The sequence below is a fragment of the Amphiura filiformis genome, chromosome 2 (assembly GCF_039555335.1).
Source record: "Amphiura filiformis chromosome 2, Afil_fr2py, whole genome shotgun sequence".
NCBI lineage: Eukaryota > Metazoa > Echinodermata > Ophiuroidea > Amphilepidida > Amphiuridae > Amphiura > Amphiura filiformis.
The window spans coordinates 32,846,612-32,872,528 of record NC_092629.1 but is presented as its reverse complement, the minus strand read 5'-3'; the positions used below and the strand labels follow the sequence as shown (position 1 = coordinate 32,872,528).

General features: G+C 37.3%; 2 protein-coding genes across 2 annotated transcripts in view; one reads left to right on the top strand and one right to left on the bottom strand.

Moving 5' to 3' along the window:
* The window catches only part of LOC140140069 (uncharacterized), a 154,624-nt gene that overhangs the window by 18,326 nt on the left and 110,381 nt on the right, over positions 1–25,917 (top strand). The window lies entirely within an intron of this gene.
* Positions 11,892–17,645, bottom strand: LOC140146099 (uncharacterized). Its single transcript, XM_072167852.1, has one exon. The coding sequence runs from the start codon at positions 16,621–16,623 to the stop codon at positions 14,779–14,781; it is 1,845 nt and encodes a 614-aa protein (XP_072023953.1). The 5' UTR covers positions 16,624–17,645; the 3' UTR covers positions 11,892–14,778.

The following is a 25,917-nucleotide window of genomic DNA, read 5'->3' as shown; positions in this document are numbered from 1 at the left end:
GAATACCTGATCCTTTTAGTCATCCCTATTTCACTTGACAGTGTGAAAGTAGACGGAAACATCATGTCCTTTTCTTTCCTATATATCCTCACTTAAAGGGCATGAACGACAGTGCTTTGTGGAAAGATGGTTACCCATGCCGCAAGCGACTACAGCTGCATCTTATAATTGCGTTTTTAAAAGTACTTTCATGTTCAGTTTTAAAATGTAGCCCTTTAGAATGAAGATTTTTGAAGACTTGCTGTAATTGTTTTCTTCATTAAGTCGACTGCTCAGTGCCAGAAGTGGGTAAGTGCAACAGCTGCCCTATGAACATTTGTCAATTTACACACAGTATATTGTACTCATCTACACATAGCAGCTACACATGGCAGCTATTGCACTTACCCACTTCTGGCATTGAGCAGTCCGAAGTATGCATTTCATTTTCACACCGTGTTAATGCTATGGAGATGCTGCTTTCGTATATTTTTTTTATTTAATTCTAGAAACGCTGGTTAAAATTTAGTCTCTTTCCCTGGAGCCAGTTTTCTGTCTTTCTTATTACTGTATAGACATGACCTTAATCTTCCGCACAGAAATGTGAATTTCAAATGGGGTATATGTATGGGTGACTCCATTTGAAATCTACACCCCTGTGTGGGAGATTAAGGTCATGTCTTCCATAGGAGGTGTATGGATTTCAACTGGAATAACCCATTTGAATTTGAAATTGAAAATTGTAATGAATTTCTGAGTAAAACATGAATCATTGACACTACAACATAGAGTTAATGTATAAAATGCACGTGACCATAGAAATGATTTGTAGTAAAGACAATTAAAGAACTTGAAAATGAAACATTTAATGAATTTCTGAGTAAATTATGAATCATATGACGAGACAACATAACTATGCCGGATGCGTGTAAGGGGAAACAAGGACTCAGCCTTCGTTTAGCTGGTCAGCCAAATCAGTAAATAAGCTTAATTTGTCCACACACAGTCAAAGCTGCTTAATTGGGACGCTTTGGGAGAAGGGGAAATGTCCCGACTAAGCAGCTGTCTAGATTGCATGAAAGATGTGAGATAAACAAGAACATTTACTGGCTATATGTAGGAGACCTAGTCTCTTACATAAACCGATTGAACATTTTTCAATCTTTTAACGCTTAAAGATAGGAATTAATCATAGACCCCGTTTACACAGAGAGAAGTCGACTTCAATTGCGACATCGAATTCAGATTGCGACTAAGGATTAGCATAAATTATTTCTTGACGGGGTGTTTACACGGTAGTCGACTTAAAAACAAATTATGAATTCAAATTGTATGCCATCACTTGCTCATGTTTCAAATTACCATTATGAAGTCGACTTTTGCAGTGTAAACGAACACGTAATTAGACAAATGTTGCTCCGGGTCATCATTCGAAGTCGACTTCTGAAGTCAAGTTCAAAATGCGACGACCCTGTTTACACACAAATGAAGTCGAGTTCAAAGTCTGCTAAAGTCGACTTCAGGCTCTGTGTAAACGGGGTCATAGATTTTGGATTGACTCTCAAATGTTACTGCCAATTTGTCGGCTTCATTCCATAGTGGCATACGGATTTTTGTCCCATGTTTACTTGTGTGATGAGAATTAAATTAATAGGCTATTCCAGTTGTGGAAGATATAACCTTAATCTCCTACATCAGAGGTTAGATTTCATATGAAGTCACCCATTCAGGCAACCCTATTTGAAATTCACACTCCCTGTGTAGACGATTAAGATCATGTCTTCCATAGGGGGTGTATGGATTTCAACTGGAATAGCCCAGAGACAAAACCTTGATCTTGACATGTCCATACTCCGGATGACTTTATGACCTTAAAGTGATCTGGGAAAGATGAGAATTGTTTCTCCCTGTTGTCACGGTCCTGTTGCCACAAGGACCGCATTTGTCGTTGTGATTACATAAAAACGTGACGGGTCACACATACACGGCCACTGTGCACAGTAGGCCATCGTTAGAGCTCTCTGAGCTAGAACTGCCTCATGCGTGTGGCAACGTTCATAGTCATCCAATACACTGTATAAGTATCATTCAAATTATGTAGATTTGAGGGGATGATGTTTAGTCTCATAACTTAAAAGCAAGGGGTTAAGTTTACTAACATAATATAGGTCAATGAATGGTGACAGTGGGGATTGGGTTGTGGTGAAAGTAGATCAAAGTGGGTGAATTCCTGTAGATACATACATGGAGAAAATCAACAAATGTTTCCACCAAAAGAAAACAAAAACTGATCAAAGAGATAAAATTCAATTTTGTTGTGTGATTTTAATGATTATTAACAGTGCAGTGCTTCTAACTGCCAAGGGCAAGTACGAATGCGAAATTGGGTCAAGGAAAAAGACTAGTCATGATATGCACAGTGCTTCATCTCAGAAAATGGAGTCAGGATTTCCCAAAAAAGGGAGTTCCCTAAAATTTGGTGAATTTGAAAGGTTTTTAGTATCTGAAATGAAGGTGCTGATTGATGTGTTGTAATATGGGTGATTGGGTGTTATTCACCCCTTGCATGGCTCCGTCAATGTTGAGTAGAGCCTCAAACTGGCAACAGACTCATGAAAGGAAGCATTATGTAACTTAACATAAAGTCATATTTAATACATGTATATTACATTACTGTAAAAATAGATTAGTATTTATTTTCCATAAAACGTTAGCTTTTACTGTCAGATATGTCCCCTTTTAATTTTGAGCCGAACAAGTGAGGTAAAGCAAAGAAAATTGGAATTTACTACTGGCGCCAATGCATGTTGCTCCAGCGGTTGCAATATGGCATGACCCTCTGAAGTGTGTGTATGTGTGTCCTGCACGCCGTGTACGTACTGTGTTATGCATGTTATGAACATCGCATACGTGTTCAACTAATATAGCCGTTGTAATAATAAAACGACGGTTCCTGCATTTTATTCAAAATCTTGAATTTTGACAAAACTACAACACCTAAAGTCTTGATTTTGCAGAGCGTCTTTGTTTACTAAAGCACATTACAATCGTGTAAAAACTAGAATTAAAAAATGTTATAATATGGCTTTAATGTTACAGGTTCAATTCCCATTCATGCTGTCAGTGCTAAGTGGCAGTGCTAAGTGGCAGTGCTACCATAGGGTTTTTGGTGCTACCAAGCGTGATGACAGCAGCCATATTTGTCCAGTTTTAGCCCATTAGAGAATGAATTAGGAGAAAACCTTCTGATAATTACAAACCCCGGGGGGATCACTCACATAAATGGTCTGTACACATGCGTGACCAAAAAACAAGTAAAAGGGGTGTTTTTTTTTTAGGCAAGGCAAGTTACTGCAGCGTGGCGTGCTTTAGGGTCTAAAAAACAGTGATTTTCAAGAATAAGGGTAGTTTTCTGAAACTGGACAACTTGTTTAGGGTACCTTTTCAAATTTTTGGTAAATTATGAGTCTAAAAAGGGTACATTTGTTGCATTTTCACCAGCCAAAAACTCATTAGGGGGTAAATTCTACACTAAATTACCTTATTAAGGGGCTAAATTTGCTGGTAGGGTAAAACTTCGTTTAGGGGTGTTTGAAAAAATTTGGTCACGCATGCGTACACTGTCATATTTGAGTGCCCCGGGTTACAAACACTCGCTGAGCAGCAAGACCTTCCCTCTAAGCTTTTAATCCGATAAGCTGATTATCTATTTATTTTCATGAATTGGAAGACATTCTTTGATATATTACTGAGCTCAATCATCTGAAATTACTGGTGCATGAGCCACCCAGGCTGGTGGCTCAGCATAGTATTTTACTAACAGAAGGTTTTCTCCAAATTTGTTTCCTAATGCATGTACTTTTTAATATTATTACACATTGATGCTATCGAAAGTCATTTTTTGTCATTTTAAAAACAAAGTACAAAATATGCATTTAAACATATTTAATCACCAATTTGCTCAAGAACAAATGAGACAAATTAAAGGAAATAAGTAGGATGATTACATCGGGGGAGGGGGCACTCGACTTTGGAAGTGACAGGGATGTGCGGACAGCAGTTCGAAACTAGGGGTCTTTCGGTGAGAGACTAGACACCGAAAAAGGGGGTCTTTCAGTGAGAAGGCCCCAAAAAAGGGGGTCTTTCCATGATACTGGGGAAAATTTTATCAAAAAAGGGGATCATTCAGTGAGACTGGGAAAAATTTTGGGTCAAAATATAAAAGTTGATACAAAATGTTCATAAAATTGGAAAAAAATTTGTGAAATTTGAAAAATTTTGAAAAATTTGAATAAAAATAATGAAAAAACAGGGTCATTCAGTGAGAGATTATTAGAAATTTTCCCAAAATGTTTGAAAAATATGGGGTCTTTTGGTGACAGGAAAACAAAAAAGGGGGTCATTGGGTGAGAGGGAATTCAGTAAAACAAAAAGGGGGTCAATGGGTGAGAGGAGTTGAAAAGTGGGGGTCAATGTGGCGCACATCCCCGTCATCCATTTTAGTGAGTGCCCCGGATTACATAACTGATGCATGTTTAAAAAGCAACTGTCGTCACAGTAGGGTGAAAATATGCAATCTAAAACGATTGCAAATGTTAGAATTGCAAGGTACATTGTATCTTAGACAACTTTATAGATGTTACTGAAACCTTACGCAACTTTGTGTGAAATTTTATAAAAATTTGTGCAATTCATGTCAAATTAGACATTATTCGGATACGATTCCTTGTCAAATTTCACATTATTTGAGTACACTTAACTTTTTTTAATTTGCATAGCACTTTTTCATACCAAAAAACGTAAAACTGTAAAAACATGTATATAAAGTGTGATTTTCAAGTCAAATGTACCTATAAATTATGTCAATTTGACTTAATTTAGGTAAAAATTGACACCACTTTTATCAAATTTGATCTACCTCTTTTAGCACCTCTTCATACATTACCAGAAAATACAAAAAGGTTTTTTTATGTAATACATGTATAAAGAAGTGCTAACCTATATGTATGTTATTGATATGACGCCATATGTAGTCTGAGATCACATACAAGTAACAGCGCCACCCAGCAGTAGGCCTACTTATCATCGCAACGTGCTAGCCAAGGTCAAATATCAGGGGTCAAATAACTTTTTATTCTTTCTTTTTCGGTTGATATAAAAGTCAAATTAGGCAAATATCTTTGGTTTATTCCCACAAGTACTTTTGTGCTTGTAGCAAATTTGAAAAGTGTGCATAACCCATAGAGCTGTATGTAAGACCAAAAAAAAGTTGTTTGATTGTCTTCATCTAACCGACCCAAATCTGAAAAGAATACCAACTCTAATTTTGGAAATTCCAGAAAACCTTTTTTTTTTAAAGTTGATATCCTGAGAAGTTTTTTCAGTTTCTTCACACTTCTAGACTGTATATATAAAAAAAATTGAGTGAAGTGGTATAGTAGGTATACAGTTAGAAAAATATCCGATTTCACTACTATTTGGGTTATTTATTGGGACATATGTCACAGGGGCAATTGTCCAAATTTGACCAAATTGTCCAAAAATGCCTGACATTTTGCGACATTTTATAATGTTAAGTAAAGTGGCCCAAAGCTGCCTAGCATTGTCTTGACCACATTGAAAAAGTTTGGACAACTTAGCGCAACCTGCAGTCATTTTACGCAGTTTGTGCGCAGGGTGGAGCAATTTTGAGTAATTTTGAAAACGTTTGAGCGTGTTTTTAGCAACTTTACGCAATTTTGACAAAAATGTTGAGCAATTTTATGAATTTTTGAATAACTTTACACGATTTTGAGAAAGTTTAAAGCAAGTTTGTGAAACTTTGAGTAACTTGATACTATTTTTGACCACTTTGAGCAATTTCCCCTGTGACATGGGCCTTTTATTAAAGCATACGGTACATGTTTTTCCTATGACCTTTTAAAAAAATCCAACTGACCGCCATACCCTTTGGTTGGGATAGTATGGACAATCAAACAATAATTATTTTTCCTTTGGCCTAGTATACAGCTCCATGTATGGCAATAATAAAAATATCAATTTTTTATCATTTGCCATAAAATGTGTATTATATTGCCAATTTCACAAAAATATTTCGATATATTTCTGATGTGCTCTCAGGTCATGAAAATGTCGCTATCTGAGCCCTTAACCTGGCCTATTTCAATGTGCTGATTAGTATGGACAAGCACTGCATACATGTTAAAAACTGGACTTCAACAAAAATTGAGGCACAATTTTGTGAAATTTTACAAGTTTGGTTTGGTAGTCATGTGCCACTGAGAATTTGAAAAGGCACCCATCAATATACCAATTTTTCAAAAAAATTTGGACCCAGCGATATGTCAAAATTCTAAAATTTTCAGCCTAATTTACCACAAATTGTTTTAATTTTTACAAATTTTCCTCTAAAGTTTGAGGAAGTTTCAAAAATGTTGGCTACAGTGTGGCAAAATTGGGCATTTTCTGAACAAAATTGAGAAAATTTTGAAAAAAGGACCCATCCGTACACCAAAATTGGCCTAGAAAAAGGGATCATTGATATACAAAAAGGCTGAAAATGCTACCCATGTTTGTGACGCATCCTCAAATGGTCATTTGTACGAAGTACCCCCTGGGTGTACAGACTATTGTGCTTTGCTATGATTTTAAGTACCGTATCTTTTCCTTCTTTGTTTGTTTTAGTTAAAAAATTCTGTATATTTTGTTGCAATTAGAGCTTCTTTAAGAAACAAATCTTATGTCATCTTTCATGAAAATATTAGATTGGTGACAGTAATATCACATGTGGACAGATTTTCTGTCATGGGTCACAACAGTTCAGACAGATCACTCAAAGATGAGCAATACTGTTACCATAGTAACACTTAGTGCAAAATAACTAAAATCATGAGGTATTTTATTGGCTATTTATAGGCTTATCCGACTGAATCTTGCCACTACAGGAAGACCATCTTTTATCTGTCATTTTTTATGTTACCACGGTTACTTAATAGCAAGGGTGTGCCCAAAAACCGTCAACCCCCAAGGGGGTGGGAGCTCACCGGAAGGGCCGAGTAGATAAAATGTACTCAAAATAGCCTGATTTTTCATGTTTTTAGCATAAAACCTAAGCAAACCTTCAACTTATATTGTTATGTTGGAAGGATAAGGCTTAATTCATGATTGTTCATAAATTTGAATCCCTGCAGCATCAACATGTTGTGCACTTAGGCAAGGGTTGTCACTCCTATCGCCTGGGTACGGGCTTTATTCAATGCCGCGAATGTGTGGAGAAGTCTGGTCCAAAACAGAGATGGACACTCCGGCCTGTGAAGACAGGTCTGTGCCCTTTATGCATTTTCTGATTCTCTATAGATACTCCTCAATGCTACATTTGCAACCAGGCGAGGAGGGAGTGATGAAAAGATGCTTCATGCAGCAAAGATTCAAGATATTGGTTCTTTTTTTCTATAGAAACTCTGTCTTCTGCAAAATCATAGACCCTGAAAAAAGCTCTTTTTTTTTCGGTGTCTATGGTGAAACTGTCCCATGAATCACTGACCGCAGACAAAATAAGACAGCTCTCGGCTCGGGCCACATAATGAAAGTCATTGCTAGCTGGCTTGATACACTAGTAAAAACTAATCAAATGAGTTTTCCCCAGATAACCTGTTACTTGTTATTATTAGAGCATATCACAGGTACGTATGTGTTAGTGTTTGTGCAGAGTGTAACAGGGGATTGAAACTACTGCGTCATACAGCAGATTATTAATTTTCATGTGTTTTTATTTATATTAGTTGTGTAATCTTGCCAAATATGGAAATCATCAAAAACAACATCCTGTTGACCTGTTCTACAGCCCGGTGGGTTCAGTTTGTATTTAAAGGTAGGACGTAGGACCGTTCCAGGATTTGAAAATGACCCCTATTTCACGGGGAGTCAAGGACATTTGCAACAATTTTACCCCCTATTTTGCACGAAATCAAGGAAAATTTGCCCCCAAATACCTCCCCTATTTTTATCATTTTGAGGACGCATTTTCATTTCACCCCCTTATCATGAGGAATCAAGGACATTTTTCCGAAATAAATACCCCTATTTTTACCATTTCAAGGATGCTTTTGAATGTTCTCCCTATTTCACGGGAAATGAGGACAATCACGTAAACTATAGCGGTAAAATGCGGACGAAAGTCCTAGAAATACACCCTATTTTTTTTTTTTTTTTTAATTTTACTCCAAAACACCCCTAATTTGGACAATCGCGAACAATTTTGTCCTTGAAAATTCCGCGGACATTTCTTGAAAAGTACCCCTAATTGGAACCATCATGCGTATACACATTGTCAGTGAAGACTGAACCCACCGGGTTCTACAGGCCCGACTGACCCAGAGTTTGCATTTTGGGTGTTTCTTTCTAAATGGTGTGAAAATTGCTGTATCACTATGAACTATAGAACATACCAAAAGTTTGATGATGTCATATAAACAAAAGTGTTTTCGCTAGGAGGCTCCCTCCCTTTCTCTCTAACATAAGTTTGAAATGTTGAAAATTCCAACCCAAGATCAATATTTTAACTAGCCCCTCTGCATTGGGCTTATTCCAGTTGAAACCCATACACCACATATGGAAGACTTGAACTTATTCTTCCACACAGGGGGTGTAGTTTTCAAATAGAGTCACCCATCCCGGTAACCCCATTTGAAATTCACACTCCCTATGTAGAAGATTAAGGTCATGTCTTCCATAGGGGGTGTATGGATTTCAGATGGAATAGCCCATTTATAGGACTTTTGGTTTGTTCCCAGAGCTGCAGTAAAAACATTTCTTTAAAAAAAAATGCTGAATCCTTCTTTGTTATTAATTCTTCATAGAATGACAATGATAATAATATGTTTTATGTGCATTGGGCCATGGGGAAGGCTTAGAAGAGGACTCCCTCCCCCACCCCAATGGCTAGCAGGGTCGAGATACACGGGGGGGGGGGAGCTTACATCTATCTGTAGTGTTGTAATATTTTGAAATATTGAGTAATCATTGCAGTAATCACTGCTAGTAACTCTATATTATATAGAGTCATAGTGTATCAATCAGGCACTGTATCCTACTCAAATTATAGCAATGATTTGAGAAAACGGACTTAATTATTGCAAGAAGGAAGGGTGGAAGTAATCACTTATATAGAATCCTTTAGTGATGATAAAGTTGTGTAATTACTTGGAAATATTCCAGCATTGCCACAGAACTTGGGTGCAAGTATTTGATGATGATAGACAAGGTGTGTCTGGTAAGGGAAGGGTGGTGCAATAATTATGTAACTTTATATGATAGATTTATACCCCATCGCCAAAGGCAAAATAAGACCACGTTTTTGGTCAAAAAAGGTCCAATATTTCAAAATATTACAACACTGCAGATAAATTTGAGACACAGAGGTGTAGCCAGGGAAGCCCCCCTCCCCATTGCCCAAGGCAAAATATGGCCAGTTTGTAGGGATTTTATGCATTTTTGGTAAAAAAAAGGTCCAAATTTGCCCATTTGCGATTGTAGCAAGCAAAATTTTTTTTTATTCTTTCTTGGTCAAAAAAGTCCTGGCTATGTCCCTCTTGACACAAGTCTAATTTTTCAAAATTGTGAGTAATAGTGTGTATCATGATTTTCTTTAGAATGATCCAATTTGATTCCATTACCATTCCATCTGATATTTCCGGTTGTCCAGATATAAATGAAATCTAAATTTTAAAGTTCCATTTATAGCGATAAATGGTTATTAAATGAAAGAACTATTGCATATTAAAAGCCTGCTGATTTCAAATTAATACAACTTACTGGAAAAATTGAAATGGTCACTTAATTGTCACCTTCAAAATGAAACCACAATACTCGACCAGTCAGTGGCAACAAAGGAGATGTCAAAATTACCATAATTCACTGTCCGTTCACCTTAGGGCACCAAGTTCACAGCTTGCTTCTCTAGCACTATTCCAGGGGCACGGTGCATTGGTAAATACAGTACCTCCAAACGAGGACCTACATATGGATACACACCATACAACCGAGGACACACCTCCGACTGAGGACGTCCTCGGTTTCTTACTATGATCAGGACAACATAAATGATGCAAGAATGCATATAAGATAGGTCTAGTACTATAGGGGGGTATAGGACAGATCAGGGTTGGATACTAAGTTGTCTGGTTTTTGTATGTGACGTCCACAGTGTGTCGATTAAAAACAGGTGTGTGGGTCCTCGGTTTGATAGTTCCTCCTTTAATTAATCGAGGTTCTCGTTTGGAGGTATTTACAAACAGGGGTGGTTTGTGAACAGGGCTAGTTTTCCAGGGTGTAAGTTTTCAGGCTTTTTTGTAGGCCAGATTTATGCAATTTCTTTTATTTTCAGCCCGTTTGAAGGCCATACTGGTCATTTTCACCATGTTTTTCAGGTTCGTCGATTTTATTCCTGAGTTTTTGATGTTGAGGCTTCTTGGTTTTGTGGGAATGGAACCTTTAGGCTATGCAGTCATAGAATAAAGAAATATAATCTATGATGCAGTATACCACCTCCCTGTGTCTATTGCAATAGCAACAAAAATTAAATCAGTCTTCATACCATTTTAAGTTTCTATTTCTGACAAATTGTCATTGTCTTTATTAGCTGATGTCATTCAAACACATACAGAGGAGTGCATAAATGTAAGCACACCCCCACAGCCCCTTACACACATACATTTATGTATATTATACATCAAGCATGTATCAACACACAGTCAAATGGATCATACAAACTCACCCCCACACCCGGGGTCACTACCATTGTGGCCTGTACACCATCCGCGATAATCAACTTTTGAAAAGCGCCCTAAACAAGGATTTAACCCTTGGCTAAAACGATACCCTAAACAGGTAACACGTGCCTGTTTTCACACCCTAAACAGGGATTTTATTCAAATTTCATACCCTAAATTTCATTTCCGCGTATTTGCAATTGCAATTTTGCTACCCTTTTTCCCAATTTTTCATGTTTTTGACACCCTAAACACGATACCCACGAAAAGCTACCCTTTTTACACGTTTTTATTATCGCGGATGGTGTACAGGCCACAATGGGAGTGACCCCCGGGCCCCACACATTATAGTTATACTCTCAGGGAAAATCTCTGAAAGAAATATTCATCTTATCACCCCTCAGAGATGCCACTTTTTGTGTTTCAGCATGAATTCAGGGATTTTTAAAGTCAAAATATCCCTGCATAGATTTATTTTTAGTTTGTTTTGGTACCAGCTTTTTGGTTGGTGCTAAGTGGCATCTCTGGTATATTTAGAGGTTAATGACTTTGCATCAGTTGTTTTGAGGTTATTGCAAAATACTCTCTAAATGTAAAAGAGTGAAAAAATCACTCCCCAAAAGAGTGATTTACTTATAAGACCACTCAAAAAAGAGCGAAATGTGTTTTTTAACTTTAAAACCATTCTAAAAAGAGTGAAAAACACTCTAAAAGTGTGAATTTCAACTCTTTCAAGGAGTTAAATGAAGGACAACCTCTACATTTAGAGAGTATCTAAACATTGTGCTTTGGAACCGAAGAATATCTTGAGGTCCAAAGTCATTAACCTTATTCATAGCCGTCACTTTTCACTTTTTAAATCGTCACATTTTCTTCTTGAAATTTGAAAACAAAATACAATTCTTACTGAAAGTTTCATTTTCCCTGTAAAAAAATCGAATAGCCGAGTAAGGAAATACCGCTAGCAACCAATGACACTAATGCACACTCATGCGATGTCCAAATACGGCGGCCAGCGTCCGCATAAATTGTTTGAATGCAGAACACGTCATGTAACATGGACATTGTAAAGCGTAATTCTAGATAGAGATCACGGTTATTATTCTTTTCAATAACCTGCATTTGCGTTTGTAATTTAAGTTATTATCTGTGATTGGATTAAGCACATCGCATATATTAATGAGGTTATGAATATACGTCAAGCAACTGATTGAAACATAAGAGCAGAGCTTACAAATTCACATTTACCCCCCACACACACACTTATATTCTCAGCAAAAAATTTCCAGAAGTAATGTTCATCTCTTTCTAAAATATCAACTAACAAACTTATACATAATACAACTATACAAATATCCTTATTGATTAAATAAATATGTCTTCTTATATTAGCACAGCACATTTACATACAGAATGAACTCTCGTAATAAATAAAGAGCTAACATTTACATTTTCATGGAGACGTCCATTCGTCTAATCATTGCAACATTCAATATCATTTATCATTGGAAGTAATTTCCGGTCTTGGAGGGTGTAATTTCGAACATGCACTGTAAAGTTTTGTTTTGTAAATACCTAATGACCACCATTTGAAATTTATACAATTATTCTAACAGAAGTTAATTTGATAGAGTTAAATTCTACCATACACATCACATTGTCAAAATGACTTTAGGGTTACACATTAAACTTCATTATTTGATATCAAGAGGAATGAGTCCAATGTTGCCAATATAATGAACAAAAATCAAATGAAAATTGTCCTCATTCAACTCATTCCTGTTGATCTTGTCACATATACAGATTAATGTTTTTCAAAGACTTCAGTACTCTTTTATCTTTATGTGTTAATCACTTTTTCCAAGTTTTGTCTGCGGTTAATTGTTTTTAATCAAACTTGGGGTTATTCCTTCATGTAATTTTACACAAAATTAGGGTTAGGGTTAAGGTTAGGGTTATGTTAGGGTTAGGATTAGGGTTAGGATTAGGGTTATGATTAGGGTTATGATTAGGATTAGCCTTAGGGTTAGGGTTAGAGTTAGGATTAGCTTACACAAAATAATTACATGAAGGATCGACCAAGATTTGCTCAATGGCGCACTTGGGCTCCTTTGCACCTTGAGGTAAATTTCATGTGCAAATAGAGAGCTCCCTCCTCTGAAATCCTAACAAGAATTAAGGTTCTGTGCGCTTATGTACTAGTGGGAATTTTATGGGAAGACACTTTTAGGTGGTGCCTAAAATTCCACTTATGCCATTAGGCAAATCTTTACGGTATGTTATTTTATATATAGGTCTAAAATTTAAAAACATTTTAAGCCAAGTAGTAAAAGGGAAAAGTCGATAAAGGGAGAAAAATTACATGTAAAAATATCACTGCACATGCTAATGGGATATTGGGCTCTTCCAGTTGAAATTCATCGCCCCTAGACATGACCTTAATCTTCCACACAGGGAGTGTGAATTTCAAATGGAGTCATCCATTCAGGTAGTCCCATTTGAAATTCACACTCCCTGTGTGGGAGATTAAGGTCATGTCTTCCATACTTCAACTGGAATAACCCATTTCAGTGAATGGTACTAATTTTGCACAAATTGCATGTTTTCTGAACAGTTTTGAATTGTTTTTAATTCACAGTGTAAAAAAGACAAATACACAGTAGATCAGCAACAATTTGCAGGTCTGTAAATTTGTGCTTATTATATTAACGCTGAAAAGCACAAAAATATAAAATGCTGAAAAGCTCAAAAATATAAAAATCTCACAAACAAAATCCGAATATACAGAATCGTTATTAAAATTAATACATATGAAAGAAATGTTAGTTCACTTATCAAAATGCGACCAATCGCATAAAAGCATGGCAGTTGTCTTGGGAAGTGTTAAGATTTATAATGATCCAAGTTCAGGCCATAGACTTCAACATAAAAAGTCCGTAATTTTGAAATATTTTCTCAAAATATTAAGAGCTATCTCAAGAACCACTGAACCAATATTGGTCTTGTTTGTACTCAATTTAATGCATTTTTCATGCTGATTCCAAATATGGTCATGAAAATGTACAATTCTGGAATTTTTGAATTTATATAAAGAAATTTGAACCGTCTGCACAGTGCACACCCATGTGGAGTCGGGTTGAGCAAATTGCAGAACTGATTTTTTGCTGCAAAAATATTGACATTGAAAGCTGAATATTGATGTGACAAAATAAATTATTATTTTCTTTCAATTGTTTTCTTGCCAGTTTTCGGGCAATTGCCTGATTTCTTACTTTTTGTCACTTCAAATGTCTGCACTCTTATTTTATTTTTAACCTGTTTTGAAGCTTTATATCCCAAAATCACACACTTTTTCAGGCTTTTTCCACAAAGTCACTTCAGGCCACTGGCATCCCCTGATTCCTAATTATCTTTAACTTTAGATTTCCGACAACTGTTGCATCTCAATGTGATGGGTCTTAATTATATAATCTATTCTAATTCAGTCTTATTATATAACATATGCTATGAATCAATATTCTCATAAACCCCAGAGTCTTCAATCTGTTTGCCAGTTCTTGCAAAGCATATTTGCTGATATGTACCACTGCTATCAGAAGACATGCTACTCCGATCTAAATCGGTATATTGATCGTATTGATCAATGGCTCGCCCTTTCCTCAGTTTCTTTTTCAGTTTTGGGCTTTCAGGTGTTGATTGTTTCGTCAGTCTTTTCTTAAATAACGAATTCTTTTTATTGTCCGTGCCATTCTGTAAATTCTCCTTACTTCCTTTGAACTTCTCCTTGATCCCTTTAAAGTTGTCCTTGTTAAGATTGTGATTCTCTTTACGTTCGGGAAGTTTCACGTGATTGTTATTTTTAGTGGGTCCATTTTCGAATTTTTGTATCAGCGCTTTGTGAGTGGTCCTGGGTGACGCTAATGTTGCACTTCGTCTTTTAAGGGTCTGTACTGAGGTCTGCTGTTCGTTCGGGAACTTATCGGGCATGGATGTTCGTAAGTTTTATCTTTCCTTCTGTTTTCGCCATGCTTCATGTCCATATCGCATCTTGCTTCAAAGGCGTCTGAGGTAGTGGAGTTGAACGTGCACCTTTTGTTCGTAAAAGTTTACGAGGCACAGGAGCAGATGGTGGTTCCGGTCGATCATCTTCGGGATCGGGATCAACATGGTTCATATCTATTGGTTCGTATGTGTCTTCCATAACACCATCTGGTTGACCATCCATAGATACGTAGCTTTGCCGTACATCAACTCCCGAATCTTCGCGTTCTGGTCGCGGTCGCGGACATTCGTAATTTTGTAACTCGCGCAAATCAGCGTAACTGTTCTCCCTGGCTGTATTATAGGTGCCATGTTTTAAATACTCTTGCGATCCAGATCCGCTTGTGTCGGAATCAGAAGTTGATAGCTCCAGCGCTAATGGTTGCGCATCGTGCGATTCGTTTAGTGATGATGGTGACTGATAGTGAACACTAGTGGGCACATCAGTGGACGTTGTTCGCGACACATTCGCATAGCGTATACCATTTTCAGACATATCCGGCATATCTAGTACAACAGCAGAAGTTGGCCTGTCACGAATATCCGGTTCCATCGAGTCGCGATCATCACTCGATTCGTCATCTGTGTCCATCGGCGTGATCTCATCCATGTTATTGTTTGTGGTGTATTTTTTTAGTGTGGATGTCCGCTTTCGCTGTCGCGTCACTAAACATAACGCAATGTTAACGCAGAACAGGATTATAAATCCGACACAAATCAAGCCGACGATTGGACCAGTGTTCGCAATTCCCATATAACCCAATCCACTAGGACCATTTGCTTTTCCTGTATGATCTAACAAAGTCGATGCGTTCGCTGAACCAAACACACTACGTGCCTCGCAAGTGATCTCCGCTCCTTGATCAAAAGATGACGTGCTGCGAATATGAAGCGCTTTGGCTTTTGTCTCAACGAGAAATCGATCGTCCACTAGTGTCGGATCTATCTCAATTCCATCGTAGTACCAAATAAGATCATATGGAATGTTTGAGTCGATTTGACAGAGGAATGTCTTCATAGACTCTTTCACAGGATGTATTGCAACTGGTGATAATTCTACAGACACAGTCAAGTCTGTGCTAACTTCACAAGTATTATACACATGATTGCCCAAAGTGTTCGTCATTGTACATTTTAATTGCGAATTGCGAAATTCTTCAAACATATGGTTTCCGGCAATATAATCTACACGCGTATAGCCTTTTTTAGGTTGCGTGCGTATTCCATTCAACATAGCACCGTTAAACCACCAGTAAAGCGCCACAGCTGGGTGACCTTCCTCAGATTCACAACGAAAGCGCATAAGATCGCCGTTGTCGTGGTTTGGTAAAAGGCTGGCAGAACACAATGGATAGCGTGGTGCAGGTCTGTATTCGATCATCAAATCGGCCGTACCCATTATTTCATATGGAATGTATTTCAGGTACTGCGGGCGGGGGTAGTACAAACAGCCGTAAGTTCCGCCCATACTCTTTGTTATATTATGCACAGTTAAAGTATATTGGCATTTTGTGTACTGAAAAGTACGCGTATAATCTAGTGTCACAGAGTACTGGTCATGAAAATTTGGCACAACTTGTGTGCTGTTGGAAATCAGTATACCGCCCTCTTTAGACCAGATTAGAAAGCCTTGCTCTTCGCATTGGTATTGCGAGTCTAGACGAAGTTTACAGATAAATTCCGCGGTGTCACCAGTGTGTAGAGAGGTTATCTCGGGTTCAACGGATAAGGACACCGATGACACAAAACGAAATAGAATAAATAACTCGACCATTATCAGTGTCCATTCCTTTGCCATTTTCGTTGCTTGTAGTTGTGTAACTCTCAAAGTCATTTTGATGACTATAAGCTGATTCTATGGCTATAAGTTAGTAATTTGTTTTAAAGAAATGTGCATTTTTCATACACAGGATTGTTGGATAATATCCGATCGTTGTGATGGGTAAAAGTTGCGCCTTCTTTAGCGGTCTGACACTTGTTGAGTCAGAAGATGAATGGATAATTAATTGATCAAAATTAAATTTATGGTTCAATCTTGATCATAAATGGTGACCAAACCATGTGATGACCATGCATGTACACACTTGTTAGGCAATTCCGAATCAAATCAAATCATATGTCTATTTCCTTCTAAGCGAGACAAATCTAATATTCAAAGCAATGGAATGTCTGCAAAGATCGCTGGCAATGTCACCACCTATACAATAATAATCAATCCACGTAGGGAGCTCGGTCGTCGCGAAAGTTTTGAGATGTTTTCCTCACTAGGTATCCTAACGACGCAGGCGTGTGACACCCGATCCGCCAATCGTGCGCCGTCGTCCGCTGGGGTAGAACACAATGAGATATCACTGGGGTAATTATTGCATGAAGTTTCCAGCCCCAGGCTGGCATTAGTACCATGTACAACTCAGCGGGGGCTGTTCAGCACTGTCTACAAGATCAGTACAATCCTACTATTGGTTTGATAGCAACTGATAGTTTGTTTAGTCTTGCATTTGAGTGTTTGTATGTCAGGACTACTCAGTATGAACATGAGTTCAGACTGTTTAAAAGTATTGCCAGATACACTGTAATAGTTGAACAGGTGGCTCCTTATGATGCGTGTTTTTCGCAGAAATTTTTCGTGAACCAGTTTCAAAGTTACAAAACACTGTGTTGTGATGTCAGAATAATTTCCGAAACTGATGACAACATGAAATCTGTTACGAAAATATGATGTGTTCAGAAAAAGTTCTTTCTTGCAGTTCTGTCACTAATATACGTCTGTGAAGTTGAACAGTTGTGACCAGTTTTGAAAAAGTGCCAAAACTGTTGTTATCTCCAAATGGTTGGACAGCACAAAGCACTTTACAACAAAGGTTTACTTAGGTATCTCAAAATTATAATGCTTATAGGCTATATGAAGTGCTGCGTTCAGGTATAATAAGTCGAGTTTCCGGAAACTTTATATCATGTGATCCCAGTGTATAATCTTGAGTCAACAGTGTTTATCACAATGTGGTACAGGTACACAGTATATTATTGCATTCATACGTGACTGTTAGGATATTTCCCGTCAACGGTTGCAAATTTTGTTCTCCACGGAGCGATTATCAAGTTGATTGCCTGAACCCCCACGGTTATCCTATGTGATTACTAAATCTGATATTAGTCCTCTCGATTGTGAAATGGATGGTAGCGATGATTCTCAGGGTTCAGTATATACCACCCACATAATACTGGGCCATGTACTACATCGGCAAAAACAATTTTAGTAACTATGATGCGTGTATTAAGCTAATAGTTACTTTCCTCCGACGATGTTTCGATTGACTTCAGTCATTTCTAGAGCATGAGATTCTCGCCCTGATGTTCTGATGTTTCTATGTCAATATGAAGTGATTTTGTTTCTGAAGTAGTCGCAACGAATTCAATATCTCATAAAGTTGATAAAATCTTTGTAATTATTCTCATCGGTAGCAGTTGTCCAATATGGTTGCAAATAAATTCCAGTTCTCTCTTCCAAATATTGTATTTTGTTTGCAATCACAGCAAATCAAGCTTATATAGCTCAGCAAATTTGGGTAGCTATACAAAAAAACTTTCTGCTGCTATGTATATATCAAGTTCCAGCCAGGTCTTATGACATAGTCGCTATTTAAAGCATATTTTGTAACTTCAAGCACTTTTCCAGCGATGTACAGTACAGTTCAAGTTGCAGCAAAAACTTAACTGGTAGATGTCTTCCTGCCTTTACAAACAATGTAATACTCTTGGGAGTACAGTCACAGGGTAACGTCTGTGTTCTTCCTGGGGCTGAGCAGTGAGTCGCTGTAAGCTTGTGACTCGCTGTGTTTGTGCCTCTTCCTGACTGTGCCGTTTCTGTTATGAATCAAGAGGGTAAGGCTGCATGGGCTTATATTTGATATGTGTCAGCATGGGTTAAGGTGATGCAGACCCTATTGGGTTACATTGCTTAAAAAAACCCGATGCTTAAGATTTGAAACAAAATTTGTCCAAAGTTTATCTAAACGTCAGAGTTTCCCATAGGATTGGCTTCTTCACTTGTGTACTTGTGAGAAAAGGATAAACAAAATGTTTTTTTTAAATTCATTTACTTTACTTTTTGAGTTGGGATGTATGGTAATTAGGCCAAAAAAATTGTTTGGTTGCCCTTCCAAGACAAAAATGTGGAGAGTCGGTAGGTCGAACCTGAGGTCGGTCATTTGCTGAGGGCAACCAAACATAATTGTTTTGGGGCCTTATGCCTCAAATTACTTATATGTGACCATCCTCCACAACTGAGCCCGGATGTCGCCGGCCACTATTGAGATATGCTCCATTGAACTTAACAATAAACAATAGGAAACAAAGGATTTATTGACTGTTTTATTGATTTTTCACTACCGTACTTAAATGTCAAGTACTATAGACATGATATACATAATTTTAAAGCTAATTTCAAGCAAAATATTTTGGTTGAATATCTTAAAAATGATGATTGGCGACTTCAGGGCTCAGTTGTGCTGGATGGTTTTAGGAAAATTAAAGATGATATTCACAGGATATTTAGTGATTTCATGTTGCTTGAAAACAAAATGTATCAGAATGTTTTTTTTAATGGTCATCGTTATTCACTTGAAAATGTTATTTTATTATAGATTGTGAGATCAGTTCGGGGCACTCATAATTCAAGGGCGTCTCTGATTTCAAAGAGCGGGTCAGTGATTTCACATACGGGGTCTGTGATATCACATACGTCGAGCTTTATTGAAAGCTGGGTACTCGATGCAGCACATCGGAACGAGGCTGAGTGTATTAAAATAAGCTTTCCTATGTTTAGCAAATATCTATCTTTGCAAATTCTGACAAATGGTCCCAGAACACACTTAGATTGCAATGGCCAAAATCAAATGTTTTGAAGTAAAAAAAATCCCAAGAGTACCCGAGCCTGCGCTCTAATTCATGAATTGGATAGTAATATTAGCAGGCACTCAACTTGGGCTAGCTACAACCCTGATAAGGCCAACTCACAAAATTAATCCCACTGCGCTGGCACGTTCAGCAAAATTACTAATATCGTTTGCGACTGAGTTTTGAAACTAGAGAGTATGTGATTTCTGAGACGACTCTGAAATATATGATACTGTTATGTGACATGGCGCTTCAAGAGTATTTGATATCAGAGGCGTCCGTGAAATATGAGTGCCCCGAACTGAGATAAGGCTCTCTGGTTCTCAATCCTGGAATTATGTGTCTATTTTCACAACATAGCTTTCCCTTTGGACCCCCCTGATTTTGCCCCCCCCCCAAGAAAAAAGAAAAACAAAGACAAACAAACACACAAAAAGTAACAACAGCAAAACATCTGCAACAAACAACAGCAAAACCAATCAAAATGAGACAAAATAAACAAAATAAAGCCAAAATAATAAATTTGTTCATCATCACCTTACCAACAGCAGTGACGTACCTATGGCGACAACTCTTCTATACTGTCACCATGTTATGGACCAAAATAACACCACCTCACAAGCCAAAGTTGATAACAATGCCTTGATTTGTATAGCATCAACTTTGACCTGGGTATGAGTTTACATGCTCATAAGACATGCATAGTTCAGTTTGAGCTTGTGGGAATACACAGTTGTGAAGAATTGAGTATTGGTGGTGTGAAATATTATGTAAGTGACAATAATCAGTGAGGGTTTATAGGGGAAGTTACCAGAATTAGCTAGGCTAGCACAACTGGGTTACTTGCCAAAAATGTTTCAGGGCTTATCCCAGGGGGGTCACTCCCATTGTGGTCTGTACACCATCCGCGATAATGAAAACGCGTAAAAAGGGTTGTTTTTCGTGGGTAAGCACGATACGCGCGTATCGTGTTTAGGGTGTCAAAAACATGAAAAATTGGAAAAAAGGGTAGCAAAATTGCAATTGCTAAATACGCGGAAATGAAATTTAGGGTATGAAATTTGATGTTAGGAATAAAATCCCTGTTTAGGGTATCGTTTTAGCTAAGGGTTAAATCCTTGTTTAGGGTGCTTTTCAAAAGTTGATTATCGCGGATGGTGTACAAGCCACAGTAGCAGTGACCCCCCGGGGGGCTTATGAAGGGTAAGAGTGGTTATAAACTTTTTTGAACTGAGGGATACATTGCCAAAAAACCGAGTTATTATAAGGGATGAACCGCGTTCCATCGTTTAAAACAATAAGAACTAGCTCCAACCGGACAGAACTGCTGGTCAACCGCCGGTCAGGTTTTGATTTTATTCTAAACTTTGTTTTGTTTTTGTAGGTTAATAGCTGCGTATCACTTGTTGTGAGTGAAATTGTACTTATAATGCATGCGTAGAGAGATGTTGGTATGTCTATTCTGTCTAATGCATAAGCCCACAGGTGGGAGTGTATTAGTAGATGCATGCGCGTATTTTGGGGGGGCTTTGGGGGCGCCAGCCCCCCCGGGGTCAAAGCAGGGGGCGGCCAAATCTTCCCTTTTCCAAACGACCATAAAAAAATAGGGGCAACCTTTTCGGGCTGTTGAGGAAGGGGCGGCAAAATTGGATTTTCTTCAGCCCCCGGGGGAAGGGGCGGCCACGGTACACCACTGAGATGCATCAACATCTTGGTACAAGTGCCTTATTTTGTACAATTACTCAAGCAACTAGTAATATGCAGCAGATTTCGTACATAAAAAAATCTAAAATCTAAAAATTTAAATGCATCAACCCTCAAGAGAAATAAACGTATCTGAAAGCACTGCGCGTAGTCACACACAATTGATACACTCTTGGAATTTCTCTAACATGTATAATGTCCACTCGACTCCGATTGGTTCTTGCTATCTAAGAGTGTATCTAAAAATGTATGAAATATTCATAAAGTTAAAGTTAAGTAAAAGTCAATAAATGAGCTGCTGACACAGCTGCTGTCAAACTGTCCCTGTCAGATTTTATGACCAAAATGGGCAACTTTGGGCTCCTTTTGGGCTTCCTTCTCATGCCTGCTGGCAAAGTCGCTGTCAAACTGTCCCTCTTAGATTTTTACAAAAATATTGGCAATGCTTCTAACAGGAAGTTTCCATATGAAGTAGTGGAAGTCATCATATAACAGAATAGTTATTTTTGGCAGGGTTTTGTGTTTACTTATTTACATTGACAAGGTCCAACTGTTAGCTTATGGATCAAGTTGACTTGTGTTTTCCACTGTTGCATGTCAAAAAGAATAAGCTTTACCCCCTTCCTTCAAAATTAAAATTTATATACAAGGCTAAAGCAGTATACAGACTTTTTATTGTACGTACAATATGTACGTTATTTAATCTATTGCCATTCTATTTCCAGTCATGTTTAAGTTCTAACGAATGTTTGATGACGTAAAATCGATAATATATTTCTGCTAGATATTGTATGTAACATATTATCGATTTTTCGTCATCAAACATTCGTTAGAACTTAAACATTACTGGAAATAGAATGGCAATAGATTAAATAACATACATATTGTACATACAATATTGTACGTACAATACTCTGAGTCTGTATACGACTTAAGGCGAGTAGGCGACAAAAAATATTCCCTGTTTTACGGGAGACCAGACTTTTATAGAAGGGTTGGTTGGTCGAGATTTTTTAACTGGAAAGTTAATATGACCCTAAAATATCACCAAAAGCTTGAACAATTTTGAAAAATATGAAATGTTCATGTGCATGAAAATTTGGGGAGTGCAGTTAATTCACAAAATTTTCATGCATGCAAGTTTTTTCTTCAAAAGGCCTTTAAGGTGGTACTACACACCCTGATAAATTTTGTGACTAATTTGGCATTTTTCTCAAAAAGTAACTACACACTGGTAACAAAAGTTATGTATATTATAGGGGCAAGAAATCTAATTACTTCACTGAAATTTCAGTGATTCAAGACAAGTGGTTCATTATACGAGGGGCAGTCAGTATGTTTTAAGAGTAGACTCGTGACGTCATTTGTGGATCGTTTTCATGGCATTTCTCAATGATTACATAAACACTGTACCTTTGTCTTTCAAACAACACATGTAAAAATTCTATCACACACATGATTACGTAACAGCATTAGCATAAAATCAATGGTCTAGAGTCACCTGGTGAAATTGAGGCGTTTTTGTTACGGGAAATAAGAGGCTGAAATGAGGTATTGTTGTATTTTCTATATTTTCTCGAGAATTAAGGAATGGAGAATGCTGCCTTTTGGAACAGTAATAGTACACAAACTACCAGTTCATTAAACCATGTTTGTTGGGCTGTAAAGGTTTTAGTTTATTTAAAATGCGTGGTCAAATATGTCTTATTTTTGACAAAAACAAGGATTTTCTTGCTTTAAAAATCTTGATATTGCCAAAAATAGCAAACATGGAAATTTAAATTTTTTTGCCAGTTCTGTTGACTAATCTCCAAACATTTAAACGGGAGTCTCCCTAGAAAATATTTGAATCCGTGATTAAAATATAACTGTTATTGTACCATTGTTACATTTATACAAAAAGTAGTGGTACAAAGAGAGAGGCCATCGTTTGAATGAGAAATTTATTTTTAAAACTTTTCTGTTCATTTCAGGTTGAGATCATCCATAAAAATTCATATGAATATTTAAATTACAATTTTCATAGCATTTTGTAATATTTTAGGCCCTATTTACATGGAATTTTGCAATTTTAGGTGCATTTCCACCATGTTGTATCGGTCATCCCACCTGCGCATTACATGAGATTGTTGTTTCATTTGCACCAGTTATCATCGCACTGAGTACCAGCTCTCACACGTGACCAGTCATTATATTTTAGTCTGTTTCATTTTGGAGATAATTACTGTCATTTGTAATAACTGCTTTTTCATTTTCGCCATTTTTGCAGAATAATTTTGCTTCCATTCAAGCCCTAAAGTTGTTGAAGTTTCCAGACTTCCCATTTCCACCAACGTTTAATGGCAAGTCTCATATTTTACCAAATGCAAAAGAGGACCTAGTGTTTATTCCTGCCCAAAACTAGCCATATGCACCTTGTACTTTTGCTGTTTTCGGACATTGTAAACACGTGTTTTTTCTGTAATTTAAAAGGCCCGCCTTTTTGCGTGATTTGGCAGTGTCCTTAGTATATTGATTTTATGCTAATGCTGTTACGTAATCATGTGTATGATATAATTTTTACATGTGTTGTTTGAAAGACAAAGGTACAGTGTTTATGTAATCATTGAGAAATGCCATGAAAACAATCCACATATGACGTCACGAGTCAACTCTTAAAACATACTGACTGCCCCTCGTATATGTCAGGGCATGTCAAGCATAAATGGAAAAGCAGAGGCCTATCCATTGACCTCAAGGTACGCCTACTTCGTGCAACTGTGTTTTCCATTGCCAGTTATGGATGGGAGTCTTGGGCTATGACCAAGAATGATAGGAAAAAAGAGTAGATGCTTTTGAGATGTGGTGTTACAGGAGGCTTCTACAAGTGACATGGAAAGACAGGAGAACAAATTCCTGGATCTTCGACAAGATTGGTACAAGTCTAACCATCAGAAGCGGCATAATGGAGAAAAGCTGAAGTACTTGACCATATTGTCAGGAAACATGGAGGTGTAGAAAAACAGATTTATGGAAGGCAGGCGAGGAAGAGGGCGTCCACCAACATCTTGGACTAATGACGTGAAGCTGGTTTCTAACCAATGAATGCAAGGTGCAATGCACTTGGCATCAGATCGAGTGAGATGGCGTACTCTCGTGAAGACCACAGCAGCGCTACACAGCGCCCCCTGACAGAGAGAGAGAGAGAGAGGTACATTCTAGCGGTACCTCTTTTCTTATCATAAATAACAACAACAACATTAACAACAAATAAATAATAAGCAACAAAATTAATTCTCAAAGAGTTTTTGCCAGATGGAAGGGAAAGAAGGAAGGAATAAGGAGAGAAGATGAACAAAGAAGTTTTTTTTTTTCTCCCGGGATTCGAACCTGAGGCCGATTGAGTGCCAAACAGTAGATCGCTGTGATGTTTGCATGCATAATGGCTTGGCACTACAGTATTTTGAAGCATGTGGGACAGTTAGGGTTATAAATTATTGTTACAACAAAAACAAAAGTGACTAACTTGTTTGGTGCATTACAATAGTGAACCGGGGTGTTTTACATAGTGACGGATGTCGATCGCAAATTTTAAAGAAGTGGACATCAAGAAAATATTGAGTAGGTGAATTGTATTGGGCATAGATTATTAACTTGACTTTTCTGGAAGCTAGATCACGTATATGCCTGTTTTGAATCATTCCCAAGGATAATATCTCAGCAAATAGTTATGGTTATGATTTTCCATTTTGATTCAGTACACATGCTGAGTGGGTGAGGTTCTTAAAGTTCATAATTTGGACATTGTACTTCAACTCTATGAACTTCCTTTATAAATGAAGTCAGGAAGTTATGACAGAAAATGGATTTCAAATTGTCATCTCTCGTGTGTGTTGTAATATTATAGAGTGTCCAAAATGTTGAGACTTGTTCTTTCTTTCTTGTTTGTTTGTTTGTTTCTCTCTTTCTTTCTTTCTTTCTTTCTTTCTTGTTTGTTTGTTTGTTTGTTTCTTTCTTTCTTTCGTTCATTCTTTCTTTCTTTCTTTCGTTCATTCTTTCTTTCTTTCTTTCTTTTTTGTTTGTTTGTTTGTTTCTTTCTTTCTTTTTTGTTTGTTTGTTTGTTTCTTTCTTTCTTTTTTGTTTGTTTCTTTGTTTCTTTGTTTCTTTCTTTCTTTTTTGTTTCTTTGTTTCGTTCGTTCGTTCTTTCTTTCTTTCTTTTTTCTTTCTTTCTTTCTTCTTTCTTTCTTTCTTCTTTCTTTCTTTCTTTCTTTCTTTCTTTCTTTCTTTCTTTCTTTCTTGTTTCTTTCTTTCTTTCTCTTTCTTTCTTTCTCTTTCTTTCTTTCTCTTTTTTTTCTTTGGTTTTTGTTGTTGAGATATTCAGCAAATTTAATACCCTATTTAGAGTTTAAACAAGACTTTTTTGATACCTATACGGTACCCGATTCAGGAGTCTCCTCTTTCCAGCCGTAGTCCTACATGTACATACATGCATGGGAACTTGACTCCCCCCCCTCAAGTGGCATAACCAGATGGGGTATGGAGGGAGAGG